Source organism: Pyxicephalus adspersus, chromosome 1 (genome assembly GCF_032062135.1).
Source record: "Pyxicephalus adspersus chromosome 1, UCB_Pads_2.0, whole genome shotgun sequence".
Lineage (NCBI taxonomy): Eukaryota > Metazoa > Chordata > Amphibia > Anura > Pyxicephalidae > Pyxicephalus > Pyxicephalus adspersus.
This window is the reverse complement of record NC_092858.1, coordinates 114,939,198-114,966,247: the sequence shown is the minus strand read 5'-3', so window position 1 is coordinate 114,966,247 and position 27,050 is coordinate 114,939,198. Positions and strand designations below refer to the sequence as shown.

At 39.5% G+C, this 27,050-nt stretch overlaps 1 protein-coding gene across 1 annotated transcript in view; it reads right to left on the bottom strand.

The window, feature by feature from the left end:
• Positions 1 to 27,050, bottom strand: part of LOC140330872 (TBC1 domain family member 22B-like) — a 96,035-nt gene that overhangs the window by 1,851 nt on the left and 67,134 nt on the right. The window contains 2 exon segments of the mRNA XM_072411446.1: positions 44 to 139; positions 11,027 to 11,154. Coding sequence (XP_072267547.1) covers positions 44 to 139; positions 11,027 to 11,154 — 224 coding nt within the window.

Sequence of the window (27,050 nt, the reverse complement as noted above, 5' to 3'; positions counted from 1 at the left end):
CATTCCAGATTTAAGTATACTTAATATTTAGGAGTAACTGTACCTGAAAATCTTCTTCATCAAGAATTTCTTTCCTCCATTTAACTAAAAATGCAGCACAGACTTATAGGTGGAAATGGGAAAATCCTTCAGGTTCAGCCTAAGAAAGGAAAATAATAATTTGAAAAATGAAACCGATAAATATCTACATAGGTCATTCCAACAGCTTTGAAAATTCATGTTTTCAGAGCCACAAAATAGAAGCTGTGTGCCAAGAAAACAGGAGGGATTCTTGGTTTCTGATTTGCATTGGCTGACGCTAGTAGACCAATAACACAGAGCACATGCAACCCCCATACTATCACATAGGGCCTCTATCAGCCCTGTGTTTGCTACTTCTCATACCTGGAAGAAAAATCGAGGCCCCATCCTTGTTACATATTAGCATACAAACTACGAGGAGGGGGATTAAAATTAGACTAGTCACCCTGTACAAAAAGAGATAACATTGATTAGTCTTCATTTCTTTACAGGAATGTTTTAGTCAAAGAAAAAGTTCCATATTGCACATCAATTTAGATTATTCACTTATCAGCGTAAACATAATAAAAAAATGTTATAAACATAAAAGAATGTTTATTTTTACACATATAGGAGGAAGGTATGTGTATTAACATCTATTACACTGCACATATTGGGTATGCTCATGCACAAGAAAAGTAGAATATTCATTTAGCCATAGCCATCATTTAGGTTTAACGCTAAAGTGATAAGCTGCGAAGTTATTAAATATGTAACTTACTTCCATTATTTAACAGTTTGTTTTTTTGGGAATTTGCAAGCATGTGTTTTTTTATCCTTTAATATTCTTGTGTTCTATGAATATAATACACTAATTTTAGTGTGGGGTGATTCCTTCCTCTGTTAATGTATGCACAGATATCAAATTTAGGTTGCTGGAAATCTTTTGTGATTATTTCCATTGACAATTGAACAAATGCTGTACACACAGCACTGTTAAGTTTTACAGAGAGGTAAGAGAATTGGAGAGGATGAACTGGAGTTACCACATTGTATCTTCTTCTATTGGAAATTACAGCTTTTGACATTTTCACTAAATCAATCAACTTTCACTAAATCAATGTCAGGCACTGGTGAGAAGTTGTTGAAAATGTCCGGTAGAAGTAATTTCTGGACAAAATTAGTTTATGAGGCCAAAGGTTCTCTTATTGAAAAGGAACATTTTTGTTGTGCTTTTATTCAAGTATAATATTTTTAACGGCTGGTGTTGCTTTTAAAAAAGGCCTAATGTATGCTGGTACTTAGGTAATCAAGTTTTTCGGAGTCAGTGTTGTTGGACCTCCAAGCCTTCACCCGCTAAAATTATGAAAGAATATGTTGCATATAAAACACTTCAAAAAAAGTGTCTTGTTTATAAGAAACTCAAACTACTTCTATTCCACTAGCTACGTTTTGCACTTTTGGCCCCCTCTTACGCATAATATATAGTAATTCTTACAGTGGGCCTATATCATTTTTGATAATGTCACAAAACAAAGTTTATACAGTTGTGCTCAGAATAATAGCGGTGTGTTTTAGAAAAAAATGAATAAAGCTCAAAATCCATAATAGCTTTTATTTCAATACACACAAATGCATTGAGAACACTGCAGATTCTATTCCATCATAAAATTCTATCAAAACATGTAACTATATCAATTTTGAGTTATTCCTTTACAGAAAGTAAATAAAGGGAATATTAGGCTGTTCGAGATAATAGCAGTGTCCAGTATAATTAGTGTTGCCTTTCATTCTGTGAAAAAACAGGTGTAAATTTTGGCCCTTTTTTAAGGCAGCAAATGTATATAATAGTTATAGTGCATTTCACTCTGAAAATCAGATTAAAACACGTTGTTCCAGACATGGTTCAGAAGAACAGCATAATTTGAATAAACAATTGATTAGAGAGGTCAAAACATATTGGGAAGTGCAGAAGAAAATGATGTCAGACAACTTCCAAACACTGAATTCTAGCCAGAGTTCACTGTGAAAACAGTGAAGCATAGTGGTTCAAGCATCAAGATATGGGGATGTTTCTCCTACTATTTATCGCATACGCAGATCATGGATCAGTTTAAATAATTCAAAATACAAAAAAGATGTTGTTGCCTTATGCAGAGGAAATGCTCTTGAAAGGGTTGTTTCAACAAGACAACGACCCAAAACACACCAGTAAACGAGCAATGTCTTGGTTCCAGACCAACAAAATTGACAATATGGAGGGGCCAGTCCAATCATGGTAAGAAGGACAGAAAAGCCTTGTTTTTTTGGAAAAAAACTCAAATATATATTTAGAAGTCACGCAATGATACAGAACATCCCACAATAGTGGGTTCAAAGAATCAAATTACCATATATTGCAATACTGCAGGTTACATTCAGCATAGATGGGCACATCATAGTTTAATCCTTCTGGGAGGTAGTGCCAAGTAGCTATACAAGAACAGCTAAATTGTTTCCAACATGTATGCAACTGTCTAAATCCTGACACGTTTCGCTGATAGGTTTTATCAGGGGATATATTGAGAGCATTACATCATTGCGTAGGTGTTTAAGACAAGTAAAATTAGGTCTTAAGGACAGTTAGAGTCCTGATAATAAAGGTATCCCTGGAGTGGCTGCTAGAAGTGTGCTGGTTTTAAAAAGACGTGCAGGCAGTCTCTCAAAAAAAGCTGCCATTGCAAATCCAGGGGGCATGTACAACATCAGCAGCAACACAGTGTGTAGGTGTGTGTGTGTGTAATGTTGCTTTTTATTTTCTGCAACCTATCAATTTACTGTGTTCAAACATTTATATCCTAAATTGTATGCTGTAACAACTTGACACTTTCAGGATGCACAGAGGACCAATATAGCTATTAGAACTCCAAATTTCATCTAACCATCTTTAAAAAAAAACAGACAAAAGACATGGGGGTCAAAATTTCAAAAACTAGTGACAATGTAAAATTGGGGATGCTGTTTCAAAAGCAACTGCGTCTAGGACCCTGAAATTTACATGCAAATAGGGACCCCCTGGGCCACTTACATAGCACAGAGCATTGGAGTGCGGGGGGCGGGGGTTATATTTATAATCTACATTTCACAAAACTATACCTGTCATACTACATTAACCTGTCCACTTCCATACTTTGAACTCCAATTTCTCTAGAATGCGGAGGTGTACGAAACCAAAAATGCAGGTGCAAGTGGGCAACATAGAAAACTCTGCCCATCAAAACGAACTGCCCTGCTACACATTACTGTTTGTTTTGAGGTCTGGACCCCAATTTCTCTGGAATGGGGGGGGGGGATTAGGTAAATTAAAGGTGAAAGTGGGGGACACTTGTGGCTAACAACCCCTAAAATGTCATCACTATGGCATAGTCGGAACATAAAAAACTCTGCCCATAACAATGTGCTGCCCTAATACACATATCTGTCCACTTCCAATACTTGAACCACAATTTCTCTAGAACAGTGCTGTAAGAAACCAAATATAGAGGTGAGTGGGGTACACTTGTCATTACTATGGCATCATCAGAACATTTTGTGATTTGATTTTGTGACATCAAAAACTCTGCCCATCTGTGAATTGTCATTGAATTTGCCCCTCGGGTGGCAGCATTTTTTTGTTTTTGTTATAGTACACCAGAGTGTTCTGGAAGGAATGGGTGGGCCTGACACTCCTCCCCTTTTCCATGGTAGAAATTGAGGTTAAACCACCTGGCTGATAAAAAAAGCACCTATATTTGAGACAGGGGAGGTTGCAGTCTGAGACCAGGTGGCTCAGGTGAACAGGCTTTGTGCAGCCTGTATGCTGAGAGTGCCCAGAAGGTCTCCCAAAGCTGACATCTGTGGGACCAATAGAGAGATAGTGTAAGGCCCTGGTCAGCACCAGTCCTCACCAGACACCAGTCCCCCAATCTAACACTGCAGTCTTCACCTAGCAAGCCCACGCTCAACTTCGGGAAACTGGTTGAGTCTCCCAGCACTCGGTTGCCCCCAAGAATTACTATGCAAGGAATGGTGTCCTGGAATGGGCTGGCAGCAAGCCAGGAGCCCACAGATAGAGCAGTACCAAGACTCCAACAGACCCAAGTCCAGAATACAGAGCAGAGTTCATACACAGAATATCTGTCCACCAAACGAAGTACACAAGAGAAAAACACAAGCAGAGTCGGGGTCAAAGGCAAAAGGTTGGTCCAGGCTGCATACAAACGATAGGTCAGGAACAGGCAAGGTTAGCAAGAGTAAATCAGCCGAAAACACACTTCAGCACAGAGTAGCCCAGCCATTTGCTACAACAGGCACTGGTGACTGGGAGCAGAGAGGCTTTAAAGTCCCAGCAGCCAATAGCATTGCAGGACTGTGTCAGGAGCCGATCAGCCTCTAGAATCCCCCTTCAGTTGTGTACAGCCTAGAGCATCCCACAGCAATGGATGCTGGGGATGCCAAAAAATACATCAGGCTGCTTGACTAGGGAAGCAGGGACTGTTGCTATCTTAGTTCTCCTAGCTGCTGCAAACGATAGCATGGACAGAATAAACAGTGTTTTATACTGCGATGGCGGACAGCACACCGGACAGATGAGCATCTCCTAACCACCAATAAGCTAAATTTTTGTTTTGTTTTTTTTCGTCATGCTGTGATGACACTGATCTCGTGAGAAAAAACCCTGGTTTTTTGCTTTGTATTGGACTTTTTGCAAATAAAAGTGTGCAAAGTGCCCTGAAATCTGAAAATACCTCTATGCAGTAAGCGTGTTTAAAGCTAATACCTCACATTTGGTGCTCAGATGTGGGCAGGACCGCTTAAGGAGCAAGAGCACGTAAGAGTTACTTTTTTTTTTTAATAAGTAGACTCTATAATGGCAATGGTTGTAGAAGTGTCTTTGCTTGCTTGCTTGCTTGTGTTGCCAAGGACAGTGCACATTTTTTTTCCTATTTGCTAATATGGAGGCCATTTTAAACACTGCAGCTCTGCAAAAGTTACACCAACAGACTTTTGGAAGACCATCGTGTGCTGGCCTATGCTGAGGCAAGGAACCTAATCTATGCAGTGAAAGGGACACTGCAGGTTGCAGGTAGCACTGCTGAGCCTAGTGGGTGCAAGTCTCCCTGCAAAGGAGTATGCAGTTTAAAGACCCTGACTACACCCAGCTTAATTGCAACATCCAGTTTTTGCCCCAGAGCAGGTATTATTTCCTGCACGAAAAGATGCAAGAAAATGGCAATTAAAGAAAGTGACTGTGTTGTCAAAGCAGCAAAACAAAGATGCTGTTACTAGGGGCAACCAGGAGAAACCAATCAGAAATCTACAATCTCCAGTTGGCAGGGGATACAGACAAGTCAAATGCTAATCACCTGCAAACCTACAGTAATGTGTTTCCAAGTAAAGATATCGACAGTGATCTTGAGACAGCTGAAACAGTAATAACATCTGAAACAGTTTCCCTACACCATGTAAGCCCTGTAGCTGATTCTGTACGGAGACCACTATAAACTTTATATGTTTAAAGTTATGTCTGAAGGTTGCAGGTCAGAGCCTGCATGTAGCACTCATGTAGAAAATGTGTCAACGGATTGCACTTTTTTGAAAATGACAACTCCATACTAACTTACTATTATACTGGTGAATATAATGTGCAAAATAATGGGCTATTTCTTGAAAGTGCTGAATAATATTTTTCAGTATATATGTTCTAAACTGCAAATGAGACTTTGGGCATAATTTATTAAAGATCCCCAAGACTTGAGGAGATACACTTTCATCAGTGAACCTGGATGATCCAGCAAACCCGGAATGGATCTTGTCCAGGATAGAAAACATTTGCTAACCGCTTGCTTTGCTGGATCACCAAGGTTCACAGATGAAAGCGTATTTTCTTGAGTCTCAAAAGCTTTAATAAATCAGGTACTTTGTCTGGTGCCTTGTCCCAGTACAAATCACTCTTAGGGTAATGATCGGGGGGGGGGGGGGGGGGAAGGGGGGTAAGGCGGGGCAGGGAGGAGTATATGTAATACAATGAAAAGCCTGATGCCAAATTCAGGAGGTATTTGAATTTGAGACATGGGGGAGCAGTCTGATGATGGCATTGAATGCCTATATTTGGTGGGTTGCACGATAGGGAAGCAAGAATGGGGTGGAGTTGTGCAGGCACAGTGTACATGAACTAGTGGAATGCCAACAGAATTTAGAAAAAAAAGTTGTAGTGTTTGCTTTGCAGATTTGCAAAACTCCTATCAACACTTTTTTCCTACATCTTTCATCTTCCTTTAGAGGAAGGCAGACGAGCAACTGAACAAGTGCTATATGATCACTTCCCTTACCATTCAATCAGTATAACACCACCTGACCCCAGTTTTATTAGTGTAAAGTATGATCAGTCAGTTTTCTTCCATCTTTGTAGAAGCAGATGGAGTTATGCATTTAGCCACTTGACACTGCTGTTTTCCTGTGAAGATGACCTGCCTGAGAGTGCTTATGTGTAGCAGAACTGTAAATATTTCTAGTCCCAAACTTTCCAAAATGGTGGTGGTACACTGTGGAGAAGTGTGCCCTTCACCAAGCCACATGTCAAAGGCCACTTGATACTGTGCATGCAATACTGAATAAAGTTTGTCTCTAGTGTAGTTGTGGATTCATTTACACATATGTGCTATAAATATTTGCATTTTCTAACTACAAATGACCACCCACCTCCTCCATTTTTTTTTTAAAGGACGGTGTAAGCAAAAGCAAATTTGGGGGGTGTCAGCACAGATACAAGCTTTCTAGATACAGGGACAGTGACAGTATTCACTGCCTGTGGATCAAATAGACCAGGTAGGGAGTTGTGACATTACCGACAATAAAAGCTTAGATTTCTGCAGATTGCTTTATCAGTAAAATAAATAAGATGTGCTTGGGGAGGGGGGGATTGGATAAGAAAAGACCTTATCTTAGAGTTCAGTGTGTTTGTAGGAAGTATTAAAAGCATAGAATGTAAATCCTATATGAAAGACAATTAGTTTCTATAAATAATGTGTGCAAAATTATTTAAAATAAAATAGTTTTTTAAAAAATTTTTAGAATTTTTAAACCACTTTCTGTCCAAACACATGCACTCCAGTGATGACTACATGGCATTTCACAGGGCAGCTTTCCTGAGTAAACTAAAGCAGAACATGACTGTATAACGTGTATAGAAACAGTCTCTTGTAGTCTTGTTCAGAAGTTGGAGTTTTAGGGTGACAACGTAGGAGAACAATACAATAAGAAACAGGGACAGAAAGTTGTCATCCTAAAACACAAAGGATAGATTTCAATAAAGGAAACGTTAATGCGTTAATATTAGTATCTCTTTCCAAAATGTAAGAAAGCAATATTGAATGCCTTTTTTTTAACTGAACAAACCCAGCATGTGCTTGCTGTTGTTGCTTGTGCCAAAAACATATAGGAAACAGTGTTCATACAATTGCAATCCAGAATGTACTGCATATGCCTGTCCAACTCAAATGTTGGCTGAACATCAACAGGATACAACTGGGTCCATGTCAAGTGGGGATGTAAATAGGTCTGCTTTGTGTTTTTATACAATTTCTTAAGGGATAATTCAACAGCTTAGTAAATGTCAAGCATGTTGGACAAGGGATAGTTTTTCTAGGACATCGAACACAGAGCTAAAAGCACATGTATGCTTATGTGTAATATATATAAATATATTTTCAATGGGGCTATTGACAAGCCCTTATTGGTGTAAATTATTATCATCTGGTTTAGTCCTAATCGACGGCCTATGAAAAGGTTTATCATTACCAAGAAATCTTACAAGAAGCATCCCATGGTTGATAAAAACAAAGATCTCCCTCATGACCTTTGCAACCTTATTATTGAAAAACATACTGATGACAGAGGAGTCAAAAGAATAATCAGAAGTGTTGTCCAAGAGCCAAGGATCACTTGCGGAGAGCTTCAGAAAGATCTGGTATTAGCAGGTACAGTTGTTTCAAAGAAAACAGTAAGTAATCTCTCTCTTTCTACCGGTATCTACCCCTCCATTTTCAAACATGCCATTATTCTTCTAATCCCGAAGAACAACTAGACCCCTCCCTACTTTCTAGCTATCATCCTATTTCCTTTCTCCCATATGCTTTCAAACTTCTTGAGCGCCTCTATAAAAGACTCACTGATTATCTGAACACCAACTATCTACTTGACCCACTCCAGTCTGGTTTTCAGGCTGCCCATTTCACCAAAATAGCCCTTACTAAAGAGGCCAAAGACCTCAGACCAGAGCTAAGTCTCAAGGCAACTTTTCCCTCCTTCTCCCAGATGTTTCCTCTGCTTTTGACACGGTTGATCACCCCTCTTCTAACCCAAATCATGAACTTCATTGGTATCAGTGACACTGCTCTGTCTTGGTTTGCTTCCTGTCTGACTGCTTCTTTCAATGGTAATTGGACCAGTTCACTTTTCTCTGTACACCTACTCACTCTGTTGTCTCATATCCTCCTTTGGTGTACCTGTCTCCCTCAGTCCTGTACAAGGTTTCATGCTGCAATGATGAGCTGGCTGACAGGTTTCTGATTTCTTTCTCAATATCCCCACTCACATTTCATATCTCCCCTGGCCATATTTCTAACTGTTAATAACACTGTTATTTGTCCCTCCCCTCAGGCACATTTTCTTGGTGTTGCCTTCGATTCTGCCCTCTCCTTTACCCTAAAATCCACCCCTACCTGTCCACGGAGATCCCCAAACTCCTTGTACATGCTCTTATCTTTTGTCTGGACTATGTAAACACCTTTTCTCTGGTATTCCACTAACCCGATTCTCGCCCCCACCATCTATTATGAATGCTGTAGCCAAACCTATCCATCCTTCCCACCACTCCTTTTCTTCTGTCTCTTTTTTAATTCTCTTCATTGGCTTCCATTTCACCTTCGAATCAAAATCAAGCTCCTGTGCTTGGCCTTCAAAGCCCTCCACAGCTCTAGTCCAACTTACCTTTTGGACCTTATAGAAAAATACACCCCATGACGCTTCTCTTCGCTCCTCCAATGACCTACTAATGACTTCCTCACTCATAACCTCATCACATGCACGGCGCCATCACTTTTCTAGAGCTGCCTAGACTCAATGAAACTTGCCTACCTGTCTTCTTCCTTCTTTCCTAAAATCCTCACTACTTACTGACCATTCTATATACCCCCTCCTATTGTGTAACTGAAGGAAGAATGAATGAAGAAATGAACCGTGACATTCTTGATAAAAAATCTGCTGCCATCTACCAGGATGCTAAAGATGAAAAAAGGGTGGATGATGATTCCAAACACACAGCCAAGGAAACCCTCAATTAGTTTCAAAGAAAGTAAATGAAGCTGCTAGAATGGCACAGTCAATTATTTGACTTTAATCCAATTAAAAATCTATGGAAAGAACTGAAGATCAAAGTTCATAGAGAAGCGCCTAGGAACGCTCAAAATTTGAAGACCATTTGTGTGGAGGAATGGGCCAAAATCACACCTGAGAAATGGATGAGACTAGTTTCTTTATACAGGAGGTGTTTTGAAGCTATCATTACCAACAAAGGCTTTTTTTTTTTACCAAAAACTAAATATATTTCAGCCAGTGTGTTCAATACTTATTTCCTGTGCCATGCACTTTATTACACATAATTTATGGACTTGATTTGTTTCTTTAAAAGTGTGGATTACTTGGGTTGTTTCCAACATTTATTGTAAATTTCACATTCATAAAATTCCATGAAAAAAATATTTACTGAGAAAAATATTGATGTGTTCAATACCTATTTTACCTGTTGTGTGTGTATGAATTTTTATATTAGTTATAGATTTTATTTTACATTTGTATTTACACCTGTGTTTTGATTACATTCTAATGGATCAGGTGTATTAGTACTCATTCTAATACACCTGATCCATTAGAATGTAATCAAAACACAGCTGTAGCTCAGCAGTTCAGCTATTTTACACTTATCTTGGACAGGAAGTAGATGCAAGCTTGTATTTTGGTTGTGAGCAGACACGCAGAACAAACATACCAAAAAAAAAAAAAAAACGGGGGTAAGAGGCATAGAGCAACCAGCACAGAAAATAGGAGGGAGACTGCGATAAGACCAAGCCCAAAATACAGAGGAGTTCTGTAAAGCAACAGTAAACCAAACTGTAAAAAGTATGTCAGAGTAAAACAGGAGCCTATTCAGCAAACATCAGTCACAAGCATTACATGCAAAAAAAAGTTCAAAATTGTGAGGTGCCATTTATCAACATTTTAACAATTGAAACCTAAAAGAAAATGTACCAAATTGCCTAGCATCTCTTACTTGGCACAGCACACCCAGAAACTATAAGCCATGGACACATTAGGTTGGCAAATGCACTTATATTACATTTATTGCAGAAGTACTAAAAGTATTAGCTAGAAGAAGGCAAAGTACACCCATATGTTTCATTTTAGAAAAATATGAGAACAAGCTGCTCACAAGAGAAGTGGAGATAGTTGAATCACAGAATTTATTAAAATTTGCCTTATGTGCTAATTGCATTTAAAGGATTATTTAATAGGTTTATACCTTGTGGGTTGCTTTACAGTAGCATGAAGTAAAACAAGGTAAAACTGGCCAAATACCCTTTTTTTTTTTTGTTAAATTTTAAGGTACTTTCATATAGAATCTGTTGGAATGTGCACCAATAAACCGTTGATATGATAATACAGCCGAGCACTACTCTCATCTGCCGTTCATATGTGCATTCTAGCCCCAAAGTGTCTGAACAGGCAAATATTTTAATATTACCTGCAAATGTTAGTATAATATACTTTAACAAGAACTAGTTGGGATAAGCAGAAAAAGATATGCTAGCTGCTACGAGAAAAGTGCAAGGAAAACGAGTCAGTAGTAGTACGTAGTAGTAAACTAATGGTAACAGCCTATTAACCAGGAATTTCTGCCTTTAGTCAGACTACTCCTTGCATCATATATTTTGTAAATTAAATGAAATACCTGATAAGTGTCCCAAAGCCGTATAGTGCATCTTAAAGGGAGTTCCCTCATTAGCAGGTTGTTCATCCAACGAAAAGCAAATTGCAAATATTCAACTTCATATTTCTGAAGATGATGATGAACTTCACCTAGTGCAGAAGCAAGCGTTTTTAAGTTGACAGAGAGAAGACTTACAGAATTTTGAGGTAAATGTTGTAATGTTGATGTTGTAGATGTTGTAATAAAATGCTACAAGGTCACATAAGCAATACAAATTATTACATTTCTTTGTACAACATGATTATTAGAAAAATATTTTGGAAGCCTCTGACTACTTCTTGAAGTAAATTTTTTACTCCACAAATGCTAGCTCAACTAGGTGAATAAAGTCAGAAGATGGGCACTACATCTGTTTTCTAAAAAAAACTAACATTACAGCATTCAAAATGCCCAAGGAGGTCAAGACTTATTCAAAAGCAATGTACACAGAACAGACAAAACATTGAAAACACCTGCAAAATACTGTGTAGTTCCCCCTTTGCAACCTTGTCAAAGTCACTCAGACCCTTATGCCAGCCCATGAGTGCCATTATGAAAAAATAGCAGTTATTTACCTCACCCATCAGTAGTTTTAATGTTTTGGCAGATCAGCGCATGCCATGTTGTGAGTTTTAATATTGGTAGGTATTGGGCCAGCTTAGTTATCTGTTATCTGTTGCATATCTTAGTTATCTGCTATTCTTCACACCTCCAGGATTAGTTTGAGTTCAGTTTGTGCTTTCAGAGATTGATAGCTACAATTAAAAAACACAGATACTCAAACTGCAACCCATAATGCTGCCCCAACCCTGTGATTAGATCCAAGTATAGTATGTATGCATGTATAACATTTAATTGTATAGGAGTGCATTAACATTAATAGATTTGTGAATACATAAAAAATCAAAACACTTTGCAGCAAGGCAACAGAGAAGTTCATATACTCCATAATAAATACAGGCATTAATGACGAACACATTTGGAACAAACTCTAATATGGAGCACAGAGTAGATTGAGGTAATAAAACCATTATGCTTTGCAAGTTGATGGTCAAGTCACAATCCAAATTTCATCAATGCAACAAAACCTTGTAATTCAATTGGCAATAAGTAGTCCAGCCAAGGAGACCAAGCTCTATAGAGCTTTAGAGCCTATCCCTTGCTTGCCATGCGGGTTTGTATGAAGGGCGTGAAGACTTGACCATAGGTTTTAAAAAATTGACAGCAGCGTAAAATGTTTGCATTGAAGGACAATGGATTACATATGGCATAATATGTACACATGCTACATAATTGTTTCCAGAAATGAATGGTTGTGATCACAGGCAAAAATGGCAGGCTAGCATTTGTACAGCAGTCTTTGACTGAACATGGATGACCAATGTACAGCTCGCTTGTCTTTCCCTCCCTTCTCTGTATTTTAAGTGCTTGTTCACTCTACTGTCACTGGAAATGATCACAAAAGATTGTTTTCAGTTACAGATATCCGACATCTGTACAGAGCTTTAGATTTATAGTTTTCAATGTATGCATCTTATTCAAGCACAAGTCAATCCATCTATTTAGAGTAACAGAAGTAATAAAACAAAATGGCTTGAAGCTCAAATCCCAAAGATCCTAACATCTGGTGTGTACAGTCTAATATCTCACACAATTAACCCTTTATAGGCAGTTAACTTCGGTTGCTTAATAAGTAGCTTAATAAAACAACAAGAATACTGGGGTGGATTATAATAAATTTAAAGAAAAAGTTTGCCTTTTGGGTGCAATTGTGTTTAATCATATATATCCATTTAGATTCAAGCCTTGAACTTATATAAAAAAAAGTCCCACTTAGTCTGAGGCTTGGTCCAATTTTATTGACCTGATTCCATGCCTTTATTGCACAAAAAAAATCTTGCACAACAAAATTTTTGAGGATTTAGAAAAAAAACTACATGGCGCCATTTGCTGTTGTAGTGTTTCTAACATACATATAGACGTTTCGGGGTACCAAACTAAATTTTATTTCGGTAGAATATATTAGGAGTTTTTACACCTGTGCATGTCCTATGGTATATGAAAAGAGGCATAAACTTCAATCTGATCAGAGTAATTTTCCAAATTATCAAAATACATTTTATCATGTTTTCAATTTTTGTTGGATGTTCATTAATGAGGTAACATTTAAATTATAATAGTATGAATACCTAAATATGTGGAAGTTTTAACTTACTATCAGCACTTACTGGCCTTGCTGTGTACATGCTGCTTCCCACCTGCTAAGCCTCTAGTGGCTTTGTTTGTGTACATGGAAAAGTGTGCTCACTGCACAGCTTCCAGCAACACTGTGCTGCTTTCCCCACCCTACAAAATCAACACTGCCCTGAGTCCTGGTTGGAAAGGCTAGTTTTAAAATGGTCTGTCATTAAATATTACACTTGTCAAGTCTGCTGTCTTTCACTTTTGGTCCTTCTATACTACGTCTGGCGGAGGGTCAACTGTGTCTTATCCTGCTTATGTCACCTAACAAGTGACTTGCCCCTAGCCCTTGGGTACAGTGTCTGGTGGACAATTACCCAAGTATCACCCCAGTTACTACTTTTTTTTATATTTCAATGTTTTTATTAAGTTTTTTTCAAATAAACAAGACATTAATCAATTTTTCGTGATTGAAGACAATCATTTTACAGACAATCTTATAGAAAACATCAATTAAACAATTGAAACTCAACAGGAAGGGAAGGTGGCAGACTCATATAATAACAGTCACTAGATGGAGCCATGGGATCATTCTTTCAGTGATAAGTATTTTTTTCTACGGGTCCCAAATTGCATCAAATTTTTCCAGGGAATCATTGATAGTGTGTGTGAGCCTATCGTTAACCATGATCCAATCCAATTTTGAGAACAAGGGCTCAAATAGAATCACCTGGGATTTCCAGGCTCTAGCCAAAGTGATGCGGGCTGCCAACAGAATGAGATTAATCAGTTTCAAGAAGTGTTTAGGGGCTCTCTCATCACATTTGCTAAAAAGGGCACATTCCGGAGTACATTGAATAGATCTATTAGAGACTCTGGAAATTGGCATGAAAACTTTAGACCAGAAACCCTGGGCAATGGGACAGGACCACCACATGTGGACCATGGTGCCTCTAGCATCACAACCTCTGAAACACATAGGGGAGGCGGAAGGGTGACATTTCGCAGTCCTATCAGGAACCAGGTACCATCGAAGAATTACTTTATAATTCGCTTCTATTGATGAGTTAAGCAAAATTTTGGATAGGGAGCTAGCCACGTTACACCGATCTGCTTGAGAGCAAACAAATCCCAGATTGCGTTCCCATGCCTCCATATATTTCAATTTATGTGGTGGGGTCACCAGCACAACATAAATGATGGATATTTGGCCTTTGGTGTAGGCAATAGATTTACAGGAACTTTCAAAGCAGTAGACCGTAGGGGTTAGGGGGCCTGTCTGATTTTTGAACATACAAACGATTTAATTTGGCGATAACTGAAATATTACTTCGGAACGTCCTTCTTGCTAACCAAATACTCGAAACCAAGCACATCTCGTACATCAATGACATCCTTAATTTGAAGATAGCCTCGATCGATCCACCATTGAAATTTTTTGAGATCTCTGCCAGGGGAGAACTCTGGATTGTTCCATAATGGAGTTTTGTGCTTGACCTCTTGCTGTCCTCTTGCTGTCCTTTGACCTGCCCTGCGATCTGGACTTCCTTGTCTTGTGGGGAAACTTGCTTATAAAACTGGCTTCTTCAACCATTTAACTGCAACTGTCCTAACCACTGCAGCTGAAGCATGTAAAAAATGCCTATGTGATGTGAAACCACCCAATCTATATGTGAACACTGAATGGCAAATGTCATGGGCTTACTGATCCTTCTAGGGGTGCCCAGGGAGGGGGGGGGGGGGGGGGATCTAATAAAAGTCAATCTCAAACACAACCAAATCAAATAATGAAACACTTATAGTAAACTATATCTAAAACATTTTGAAGTGTTTAAAAATCATTCAAGTTTTGGTGGAACAGTTTAGAACAATTATAAAAAAATCAATTTAGAACAAGGTTCCTAATGAACTTACAAAAATGGGAATCTGACTCAATAATAATATGCAGTTATATCATAATAGAGAATTTTGTCATAGTAAGAAAGAAACTGATGGGACTGTTTTGAAGTCTAATTGTTTGAACCCTTACTGAATCCTGACAGTAAAAATTCAGTTTTTATTTTTTTAAATGATGTGTCAGTGAAGTTTCTTATTTATCTAGTTCATTGTATGTCTACAATCTAGTAGTTAGTGATATTCAACTCAATTTGCTCAATTAATGTTGAAGATGTTTTGTTGCATTCCAATTAATCATTTCTATCCATAGGAGATACACCAGGATTTACTCAAAAATCTAGGCCCCTCATACTATGGAGTAATATAGTGATCCTGTATGTAAGCTGGAAGTGCAAAAACATCCAACATCCATACAAAAACGAAGTCACTTGGTAAATTTTTTTTTACAGGAGGTCATCTACTTTAAATTAGAACAACCTTCTATGAACAGGGTGTGGTCCTTCAATACCATCTATCTTCCACTCATAATGCCATGTTACTTTCTAATAATTGTATTGAAATTTTTAAAGTTACAAAGGGTAAGAGGTAAGCAATCAAGTATAAGTGGCAAACTAAGAGCACATCAATGGCCCCACACAAATAGCTGGACACACTTTATACCTGGTATTTTGAAAACCCTGCAACCTTACCCTCCTTGACAACTCACCATTTCCCCTTTCTGATTACAACCTTATCACCTTCAACCTATCAAACTCCTGCCCCCCTTTACCACACCCCAGACCTGGTCAATGGCCAATGGAGAGATATCCGTAACCTTGACCACAACCTCTTCTCAAACTGCCTTGCATTCCTAACCCCCGCTCTCTCCAAAATCACCTGTCCAGATGAACCTGCAACCTTGTTAAACCACTCTCTTTCCTTGGCTTTGGATAAAGTTGCCCCTGCCACCTTCTGCCAACCCCCGACCCTGGCACAACAATCACACCAAACAGTTACAAAAGACTCTTTGTGCAGCTGAGCGCAAGTGGAGAAAATCTGGCCTTAGTGCTGACTTCATGGACTACAAAGCCAAGCTACAAAGCTTTAACACTGAGCTCACTGTCACCAAGCAAAATTATTTCTCTGCTGTCATTTTCTCTCAAGCTTCCAACCCACGCAACCTCTACTCAACAATTGACTCCTAAACCCCACACCTGCTCCCCCCCACAACATCCTTCTCTGCCCAAGACATAGCCACCTACTTTAGAGATAAAAGACAAAACAGACATGATGTCTCTGCTCACTGAGCCACCTTCAACCATACCCACCCATTCCACCTGTAAATCACTGGCCTCCCTTAGCCCTGTTACTGTGGATGCAGTCTCTTCTCTCATCATCTCCATCTACTACCTGTCCCCTGATCCAATTCCCTCTAATCTACTCTGTGCCCATTCCTTCACCCTGGCCCCTGCCCTAACCAAACTATTCAACCTCTCCCTTTCTACTGGTAATTACCCCTCTGCTTTCAAACATGCCATAATTCTTCCTATCCTGAAGAACACCTCACTAGACCCCTCCCTACCCTCGAACTACCATCCTATCTCCCTTCTCCCATATGTCTCCAAACTTCTTGAACGTCTTGTCTACAAAAGACTCACTGATTACCTGAGCACCAACTCTCTCCTTTACCCTCTCCACTCTGGTTTTAGAGCTGCCCATTCCACTGAAACAGCCTGTACTAAAGTGGCCAATGACCTCATCAGAGCTAAGTCTCAAGACAACTTTTCCCTGCTCCTTCTCCTTGATCTTTACTCTGCTTTGGCACTGTTGATCACCCCCTTCTAATACAAATCATGCACTTTATTGGTATCAGTGACACTGCTCTCTCTCTTGGTTTGCTTCCTATCTGTGTACATGCTCTTATCTCTTGTCTGGACTACTGTAACCTCTTCCTCTCTGGTATTCCACTAACCCGATTCTCTCTTTACAATCTATTATGAATGCTGCATCCAGTCTCATCCATCCTTCCCACCGCTCCTCTTCCGCTGCATCTCTTTGCAGATCTCCACACTGGTTTCCATATCACCTTAGAATCAAATTCAAGCTCATGTGCTTTGCCTTCAAATCCCTACACAGTTCTTGTCCCACTTACATTTCTGACCTGGTAAAAAAAATACTCCCCCAGCCGCTCTCTCCGCTCCTCCAATGACCTACTAATGACTTCCTCACTAATAACCTCATCACACGCACGGGTACAAGATATTTCCAGAGCTGCCCCAACTCTCTGGAATGGTCTTCCTTGTCCTATTTAGCTTGCTCCTACTTTCTGCTCATTTAAAAGAGCATTAAAAACCCATTTTTTCAAACTTGCCTGCCCATCTTTTTCTGTCTTTTGAAACCATCACTACTTCCCATCACTACTTATCTCCCATCCTATTGTGTGTAAATTCCCCCACCTATTAGATTGTAAGCTTTTCCGGGCAGGGTCCTCTCCTCCTGTATCACTGTCTGTATTCTTCTGTCATTTGCACCCCCTATTTATTGTACAGTGCTGCGTAATATGTTGGGGCTTTAAAAAACCTGTTTAATATTAATAATACTACTACTAATAATAATAATAATATTATTATTATTATTAATAATATTAATAATAATAAAGAGGGAAAAATAAACACAGGCTAGCGTACTTGATTCAAGAGTTAGGGTCTCTAACAGCATAAGTATTATTAAGGGTATCCAGTGATTTCCACGCTCTGAGAATGGTATATTTAGTAGCTATCAAGAAATGTATAATATGAACTATATGAGAAATACATGCCAAAGTATGTTTGCATACTGTCCTTTCAGATTTTAGAAAAATTGTAAGGAGTAAGATACCACCTTGTATTGCTATGGTAATTTTTATGATTTTATAGCGAATATAAAAATCATTTAGTTGGAGTTTAGTTTAACAGCAATGTTTAGCCTTGCACTGATATGAAAATGGACTGGTCTGCTAAGATTGTCGAAGAAATACAGACTGAGCCAGAGGAAGATAGAGACTGATGGAGTGCAGGGAGAAGCAGAAATGGCTGAGGTACAGATTTGAATCTAAGTAACAAATATTTGTGCAAATGATGGTTATATGCTTAAAGGAAGGTTTCTAACAACAGAAAGGTTTCTAACAACAGCTCCCAACGATTGAAGTGCCATTCTCATGGATGAACAATGATGAATGAAAAAAGTTTCATTTTTCACTTGCTGTTATGAGGGTATAAAAACAGAAGATACTACTGTAGCCAAGACAAAATTGTATAGGATGTGATTATTATATCAGTGGGTAAAAATTCACTAGTGTGTAGATAACACTTGTACTAAGGAAGTTAAAAAGAACATCCTGAAAGAAGTCACTGGAGGGCAAGAGAAAGTTGTTCACAACGAGTACAGAAAGATTTAAACCAATTCTCATAACTAGTGAACAGAAAGAGGCCTTGTGCATTCCATAATATCAGATTTAGATCCTACCTAGTAAGTTACATAGTTGGTTTGAAAAAAAATCCACCCTGATCCAATGAGGCTTCAGATGTTCCATGTTTCAACAGTGTCTGTTGTCTTTACACTAACATTTTAAAACCCAGTTATTTTTTGTGCTTCAAAAAAGCATTCAGCTTTATCTTAAAGCAAACAATAGTACTTACTACAACTACTTCCTGAGGGAGCCTATTCCTCATTTTCCCAGACCTAAATCACAGAATAAACTAGTTTTTCTCCAGAAGCAAAGAGTCCTTTGTAATGACAATGAAGTAAAAATCAGAGACAAGTTCTCTATATGGACCATTTATATATTTGTAAAGGCTGATCATATCCTCCTTTAAACGTTTATTTTTAGGTGAGAAAAGATTCAGTTTAGCTAATCTCTTCTCATAGCTTCATTCTTTTTATTAGTTTAGTTGTGCTTCTCTGCACTCTCTCCAAACCCACAATATCCTTTTTGGAAACTGGAGCCCAAAACTGAACTGCATATTCTAGATGACATCCAAGCAATTACAAAAGATCTATAGGTTATATTGTGTGCCTTGGGAAAACAACAAGATAGTGAAGTTGCAGTATTTCCACAGATTTGAATTTGGCCATTATCTGTTCACTATCCCTTTGTTCCAGCTGAGTGCACATTGATATTTATTTCCCTTCTAACCCGTACCAAAACCAGGTTCAACTGATTTCCCAAATTCCTTGTTACTTTCATTAGTCCATCCATATTCAGGGCCCAAAGCACTTCAATTTAAACATCAGGCATGGTCATGTGCCCAAATTTCAAGTGCCAAAATATAAGTGCAATGGGAATTAATTCAGGGAAATGAAGTAGGAATTGAAACAAGATTGGACAGACCATTACACTCTGCAATTCCCATCTCATGCACTTGGACTGGATCATCATTAATCTCCCTAGCGGTAACCCCGAGTGTGACTCGAGGTAGAAAAAAGTTGCTAAGAGTGGTAACTCCGAGTCACACTCGGGGTAGGTAAACCTATGGGAAAGATAGCAAATACAGCGCTTACCTGATCCGCCGGCGTACCGTGTTGTCCTTCGCTGTGATCCCGGTCTTTTTTTTTCCCTTCGATGTCTTCTGCACACGATGAGTCACCGGGGGAGTTCCCGGTGACGACGGTGCATGTGTACGTTGCTGGCAGGGCGGGAAATTCAAAATCCATTTGTATTGCATTTAATACAAAATAACTGTTTTTAATGCTATACATTGGATTTATATGTGTAAAAGCAGTACATTGTTTTAGTGAACATATATTTTACAGTATATATATTACAGTATATATATTTTTTTAAAATTAAACACCACACCTGGAACTCAACAAGCTGACAACCCATACTACAGCTGCCAGCTCACATGGACTTCAGTTTGCCACACTGTCTGATCTATGTCTGTGATTTACCATCATCTGTTACAATGTATTATTCACCCTGTACTCTCTTAGCTGGTTCTGTCCCCTCTCCTCCTCCCCAGTCTGTTAACTCCATGTCTGACTGCTCCTTTACTCTCCTATAAACTAACCTCCATCCACAACCTTCTCCTCTCTCTATTCTCTAAACTTCCTAGCTCTCACAGAAACTTGGCTTTCCTCAAACTCTGCCTCTGCTCCTGCACCCTCTTAGGGAGGCCTGGACTTCACACATACCCCCTAGACCAGGCAACAGAGTAGGTGGTGGTGTGGGTCCTATTCTCTTCGCTTAACTGTGCATACAGGGTCCTTCCTACCTCACCCTCTCACATTTTCACCCCTTTTGATGTTCATTCCTTCCATCTTTTCTGCCCCCCACCCCTCATTGTTGCTGTTGTCTACCGTCTAAAGCTGCCACTCAGTTTAACTACACTCTTTTTTTGGCTCTGGATAAAGTTACCCCTGCGACCTTCTGCTACCCCCGCCCTTGGCACAACAATCATACCAAACATATACACAGGAATGTTTGTGCAGCTGAGCACAAGTGGTGAATATCTGTTTTAATCTCATGAGCTACAAAGCCAGTCTACAACACTTTACCTCTGCACTGTCACCAAGCAAAATTATTTCCCCGCTGCCATATCCTTTCAATTTTCCAGCCCATGCAGCCTCTTAATATCAATTGACTCCCTGCTAAACCCCACAACTGCTCCCCCCCACAACTATCTTCTCTGCCCAAGACATAGCTACCTACTTTAGAGATAAAATTATCAAAATCAGACATGATGTCTCTGCTCACTGTGTTACTTTAACCATATTCACCCCTTCCACCTGTAAATCATCACTAACCTCCCTCAGCCCTGTTACTTTGGATGAATTTTCCTTTCTTCTCTCATCATCTCAGTCTATCATGTCCGCTTGACCCAATTCCCTCTGATCTACTCCATGCCCATTCCTCCATCCTGGCTCCTGCACTAACCCATCTATTCAACCTTTCCCTTTCTACTGATATCTACCCCTCCCCTTCTAAACATGTCATTTTTCTCCCTATTATGAAGAAACCCACAATAGACCGCTCCCTACCTTTTAGGTACTGTCCTATCTACCTTCTTCCATATGTTTCCAAAATTCTTGAGCACCTTGTCTACAAAATACTCACAGATTACCTGAACACCGACTCTCTACTTGACCCACTCCAGTCTGGTTTTCAAGCTGCCCATTCCACCAAAAGAGCTGGTACTAAAAAGGCCAATGACCTAATCAGAACTAAGTCTAAAGGCAACTTCCTCCTACTTTTCCTATATCTTTCCTCTCTTTTGACACTGTTGGCCACCTCCTACTAATCCAAATCAAGAACTTCCTTGGTATCAGCTAAAGCTGCGTACACACTTCCAATTTTTATCGTTCAAAATGAACGACTAACGAACGACGAACGATCGATTGGGCAAAAATCGTTCGTAAAAAAAGTAACCGACGACGCCGACGAACGAGGAAAGTCGTTGGAAATGAACGACCGGACCGGCGGATCGGATTGGACGACGATCGTTGACCATCGTTCGTGTGTACGATTGTTCATTGATCGTCCATGGTCTGAGCATGCGTGATGAACGAACGTTCGTTCACTTCCTGTCGTGCACGTCACTTCCTGTATCGCTCAAACGATCGCATCTATTGTGTGTACAATATCTACGAACGATCGTGTCGTTATCTGTATGTACAGGATCGGTGCTATACGATCGTTCGCAGATATTGTGCAGGATCGTTCGTCGTTCGTTTACCAACGATAATAATTGGAAGTGTGTACGTAGCTTAACACTGCTCGCTCTTGGTTTGCTACTTGCCTGTCTGAGAGCTCCTTTCAAGTTTCTTTCAACAGTAATTCCTCCTCTCCCAAATTTTGGCGTTCCCAAAGGGTCAGTTCTTGGACCAGTTCTCTTTTCTCTGTATACCTCACTCAGTAATCTCATATCCTCTGAAATTTGGAATTTACAGAGAATTGGTTTACAGTACCATGTGTATGCTGATGACGCTCAAATCTATCTGTCCAACCCTGTCTCCCTCAGTCCTGGACAAGGTTTCATGCTGCCTATTTCTGAAACTTAACCTGGATAAAACAGAACCCATCACCTTCCCCCCTCAAATTCCAAATTTCCCCCCTGACATATTTCTAACTGTTAACAACTCTGTTATTCATCCTGCTACTCAGGCACCTTCAGTACTGCCCTCTCCTTTACCCCCCCATATTCAGAAGATTTCCAGGTCCTGTCACTTTCACCTGTGCAACACCCCCAAAATCCACCCCAACTGGTCCCTAGAGACCACCAAACTCCTTGTACAGGCTCTTATCTCTCGTCTGGACTACTGCAACACCCTCCTCTTTGGTATTCCACTAACCCGACTCTCGCCTCTACAATCTATAATGAATGATGTAGCCAGACTTATCTATTTTTCCCACCACTCCTCCTCTGCTGTTTCTCTTTGCAGTTCTCTTCACTGACTTCCATTTCACCTTGGAATCCAATGTCCTACTAATGACTTCCTCGTTTAGAACCGTGTCACATGCACAACTCCATGACTTTTCTAGAGTTGCCCCGACTCTCTGGAATCCTTCCTTGTCCTATTTTGTGTACTCCTTTAAAAGAGCAAACAAAACCCATCTTTTCAAACTTGCCTACTGTTTTCTTCTGTGTCTTAAAACCCTCACTACTTCCCATCATTCCATATCCCCCTCGTATTGTGTGATAATTCCCCCCTCTATATTGTAAGCTCTTTGGGGCAGGGTCCTCTCCTCCCCCTTTGTCACTGTCTGTATCTGTCTGTCTATTTTGTTTTGGGTCGTTTTTGGCTTTACTTCCTCTTTAATGTCTGTGCACTAGTTAACACAGGAAAAGCATTTCCTGGCTTCTCATCTTTCCACGCAAAAACAATAATTTATGTAAGGATTTGAGATAAAACACTTAAGGAAGAAAGGAGATTTATAAGAATAGGAAGTACAATTTTTTGGGTAAAATAAGCATTTTGTTTAGACATAGACAAATTACGAGAGAAGGGATTACAGATCTTTAGGAAATTTTGAAGTAAAAAGTTTGTAGTTGGTATTAAATAATTGAGAAATTGAGGCATGATACCCAAAAGAGAATTGAAGCATGATACCCAAAAGAGAATTGAAGCAGCCAATTTATAGGGATACTAGAATGAGACTAGGAACTTAATTCAGTGAGTAAAGCCAACGGGAGAAGTTGTGATTTGTGGCTGTTTACCTTGTCATACAAATTCAGTGCAGCTCTTTGGTATATAAAATGTAACAAGGATTTTTGGCCAAAATGAGCTAGCAATGGTCATGTAACAATCTGATTGGTATATAATGCAGTGATTGGAGAGGGGTAGTAACACGCAAAGGAACATAATCAGCACAGACACCTCGGTTAGGGGTATGCTGGGCAACATTTATCCCTGTGATTTTAGATTCAGACCTTGATCATGCAAGAGGTTTCATTACAAGGGAAAAATATGGGGGGGGGGTGTTTCTAGTGTCTGTAATTAAAAATTATACACTGATCTTAACCAATCAGATTGTTACATGACCATTGCTAGCTCATTTTGGCCACAAATTCTTGTTACATTTTACAATATATATTATACTAATGAGTGCATGATTTTTACAGTATACTATTAGGCCACTCCAACCCTAACAAGTGCTACACAATATTAGATAATATGGCACTAAAGGACAAGTTTTGTAAATCCTATTACAGAAACATTATAAATGTCCTAGGCAATTCCAGACAAAAGAAGTTCATGTTCAGAAAAACAAAAAACATCAATTCTGGGATCCACAGATGCCCACCTGCAGGAAGTTGCTGTGATTGATAAAGCAAACTCAGTCCAATAAGTACTAAGAGGTTGATAGGGCAAGGAGGTGGGTTCATCCAGAGGAGAGATAAGTTCAAAGAAACAAGCAATTCTTTAGTAGTGGAATCGGACACTGCTTGAATAAATGTAGGGAAATACTCAATAGATGAGACTGTGAGTTCATCATTAGAGAAAGACAAAGCAGGTATACTTTTAGATTGCCTCTGTTTGACGCTCCTTCTGTGTCCCTGTGCAGTACATAACTGGTATATGTCAGATCTTGAATGGGATCTCTTTGCAGATGAGTTGCCTAAAAGAAGCAACAGCCACCAGACATTGTTAAGTGGCAACATCTTGGGGTAGGCTCATCAATTGAGAGGAGTGAAAAAAATGTAGCCAGCTTTTGTGGCTGAGGTCTTGTCTTCCCTCATTTAAGCATGCCAGAGATGTAAAAGATAAAAAGCATCCATCGTGCTTGCAGATGGGAGGTAGGCAGCGGATTATAGTTGTTAAAGCTAGAACTGCCTGATGGAGACTATAGTCTATATTGCCATCTTAGATGTGTGCTGGATCTGTCATCTGCCATTTTAACATCTCTTTCCTTGCATTATGAAAACAATTCACACCTTGAACCAAAACATTTATACAATCTTTTTGACACCAATTGTGGGATTATGTGAATAGTACAGGATGGTTCAAATTCCCCCCCTCCTGATGTTTATTATCTGCAGTGTCATATGCCACAGTGATTGCATCTTTCACGATCCTTTCCAGCGACTAACGACTGCATGATGCATGAACGAGTGCTTTACATACAGCACCATTCTGCTCTATGGAGAAGGGAGGGGGAGAATGATGGAGAGTTCATCCTGCTGTGCGCTCTCCCCCTTTACTTCCATTGAGATCTTTTGTCGTCCATTGTCCGTGGATTCGCCAGGACAGTGGTTTGGACGATGGGCGCTGTTCACACACCAGATTCTCGTTCGATTTTGGTGCTGAGCCGAGAATCAGACGAGAACCATTGAACGTGGGTACGTAGCCTTAGAAATAACAGTTGGGGTACAGCTGTGGCCACATTAAATCGCAAATGAGAAGTCAAAATGACTATTTTACCATTTGAAAACAAGGGAGAAGCAAGATGAAAAAAGGCAGAAAGAGCTTAAGAAACAACTACAAGTTAAAAACAGATTTAGGTCTGTATTACATTATGCAATACATGATGTCATATCCATGAATACAAAAGACAAACAGGCAACCAACACTGCATAGGGGAACTTTACGGCATACCATCAAATTGAATTTGGTCACAAAACAAACTGCTTCAGTCAATAAAAAAATATTGTTTATTAAAACCATTGTTATAATAACTTCCATTCAATAAAAAGTCTTGATGACAAATGTAGTCTATTATTTAAAGCTTAAACTTGACGTGTTATGCAGATCAGTTATCACACCATCATCAGGAGTACAATTATCAGGAGTAAATTATTTCATGTCTGATGCAAGTGGGTGTTTTTTTTGGATGGGAGGGTGTTATTGCTGTGACCCATCTGCCTCTGGCGGCACGTCCAAACAAGTGTGCCATCTGCTGAACACCTGGTCAAAAAGCGGGTATATAGGGAGGAAGACAGGATACGGAACATCTTTTCAAGTTCCTTGTTACTATGTGCGTAAGCACCATTCAAACAGGGCAAGAGAACTCTGCTTTGATCTGGGTAAGCTAAGTGATTTTTATGCAATCTCCATTATTCTCTACAGATTTATATCCTATTGTAATTAAGTAGGAAATACACATTATGGGACATCACACGCAGCGCTTTACAAATTCCATAGTCATGTCACTAGCTGTCCCTTAAAGTAGCTCACAATCTATTGTCCCTACCTCAGTCATATGTCTTTTGCATACCCTATTTAATGTACAGCGCTGCGTAATATGTCAGCGCTATATAAATCCTGTATTATCCTGTATTGTAATAATAATAATAATAATAATAAATGTCTTTAAAACAGTCTTTGGTCAATTTTCAGGGGAAGCCAATTAAGCTAACTGCATGTTTTTGGAATGTGGGAGGAAACTGGAGTGCCCGGAGGAAACTCATGCAAACACTGGGAGAACCTGCAAACCATGCAAATAGCGTCCTGGCTAAGATTTGAACCTGGGACCCAGTGCTGCAAAAGCCAGAGTGCTAACCACTGAGCCACTGTGCTGCCCACATATTTACATACATACACAGAAGTTATCACATTTTTATAGGAAATGATTATTAACTGATGAAAAGGTTTGTTTTGTGACCACAATGATTTCATTTGAACAGTATGCTGTAAAAGCCCTATATGTAGCTCCCACTTAACAGGGGATCATATCAGCTTAAAAAAAAAAAAAAAAAAAAAAAAAAAAAATGCTTTTTTTATCCTGCTGCTGGTCTCTCTTCTTTGCTTCCCTTCCCTTCAAGCAATGGACCGGTTTGGACTCCAAACCCAGGTTACTGTCACTTTTCAGTTCATGTTAAAAATGTACTTGACCCACCATGACTGTCTCTCAGCTAAGGCCATTCTTTGACACTAGCACAGCCTGCACCGTTCCACCTTCGGAGGATGATTTTGCATACAACCCAGAATGTAAAGCAGCTGTGGTAGCTAAATTACTCAAGCCTGCAATACAGGATGATGAGGATGCAGCAGTCTTCAAAGGAATAGATGCCCTGAGGTAAAGCCTATTTGCTGGGGCACAGAGAATTACTAATGCAAACAACCCAACCTGTTTATGGGAAGATAAACTGACTTAAAGCGGAAAAAATTAAACAAATAACACTTACCTTTATATGTGCAAAGCTGTTGATACCTCTGCAAACTGACTTCAGTAGGTCCCAGGCCGTCCTGCCTTTTTTATTTCTAGTGCATACTGGACAGAGGGTGACACTGTCTTCTTCTTAAGTCACTTGATCTCGCACTGTGCAGGTGCTGGATTGAGTGATGACTTCCAGAAAATGTAAAAAGAAAGAAAAGTGACCATTGCCACTTTTTTTTTTTTACATTCCAGGAAAGCCCCTTCTAAGCATGCCTGGGATCAGCCCACAACCTCCTGGTATATATGACGCATGTATTCCAGGGGCTGCAGGTTTCCTTTTCAGTCTTTACCGCAGTCGCAGTAAAGATGAAGTAG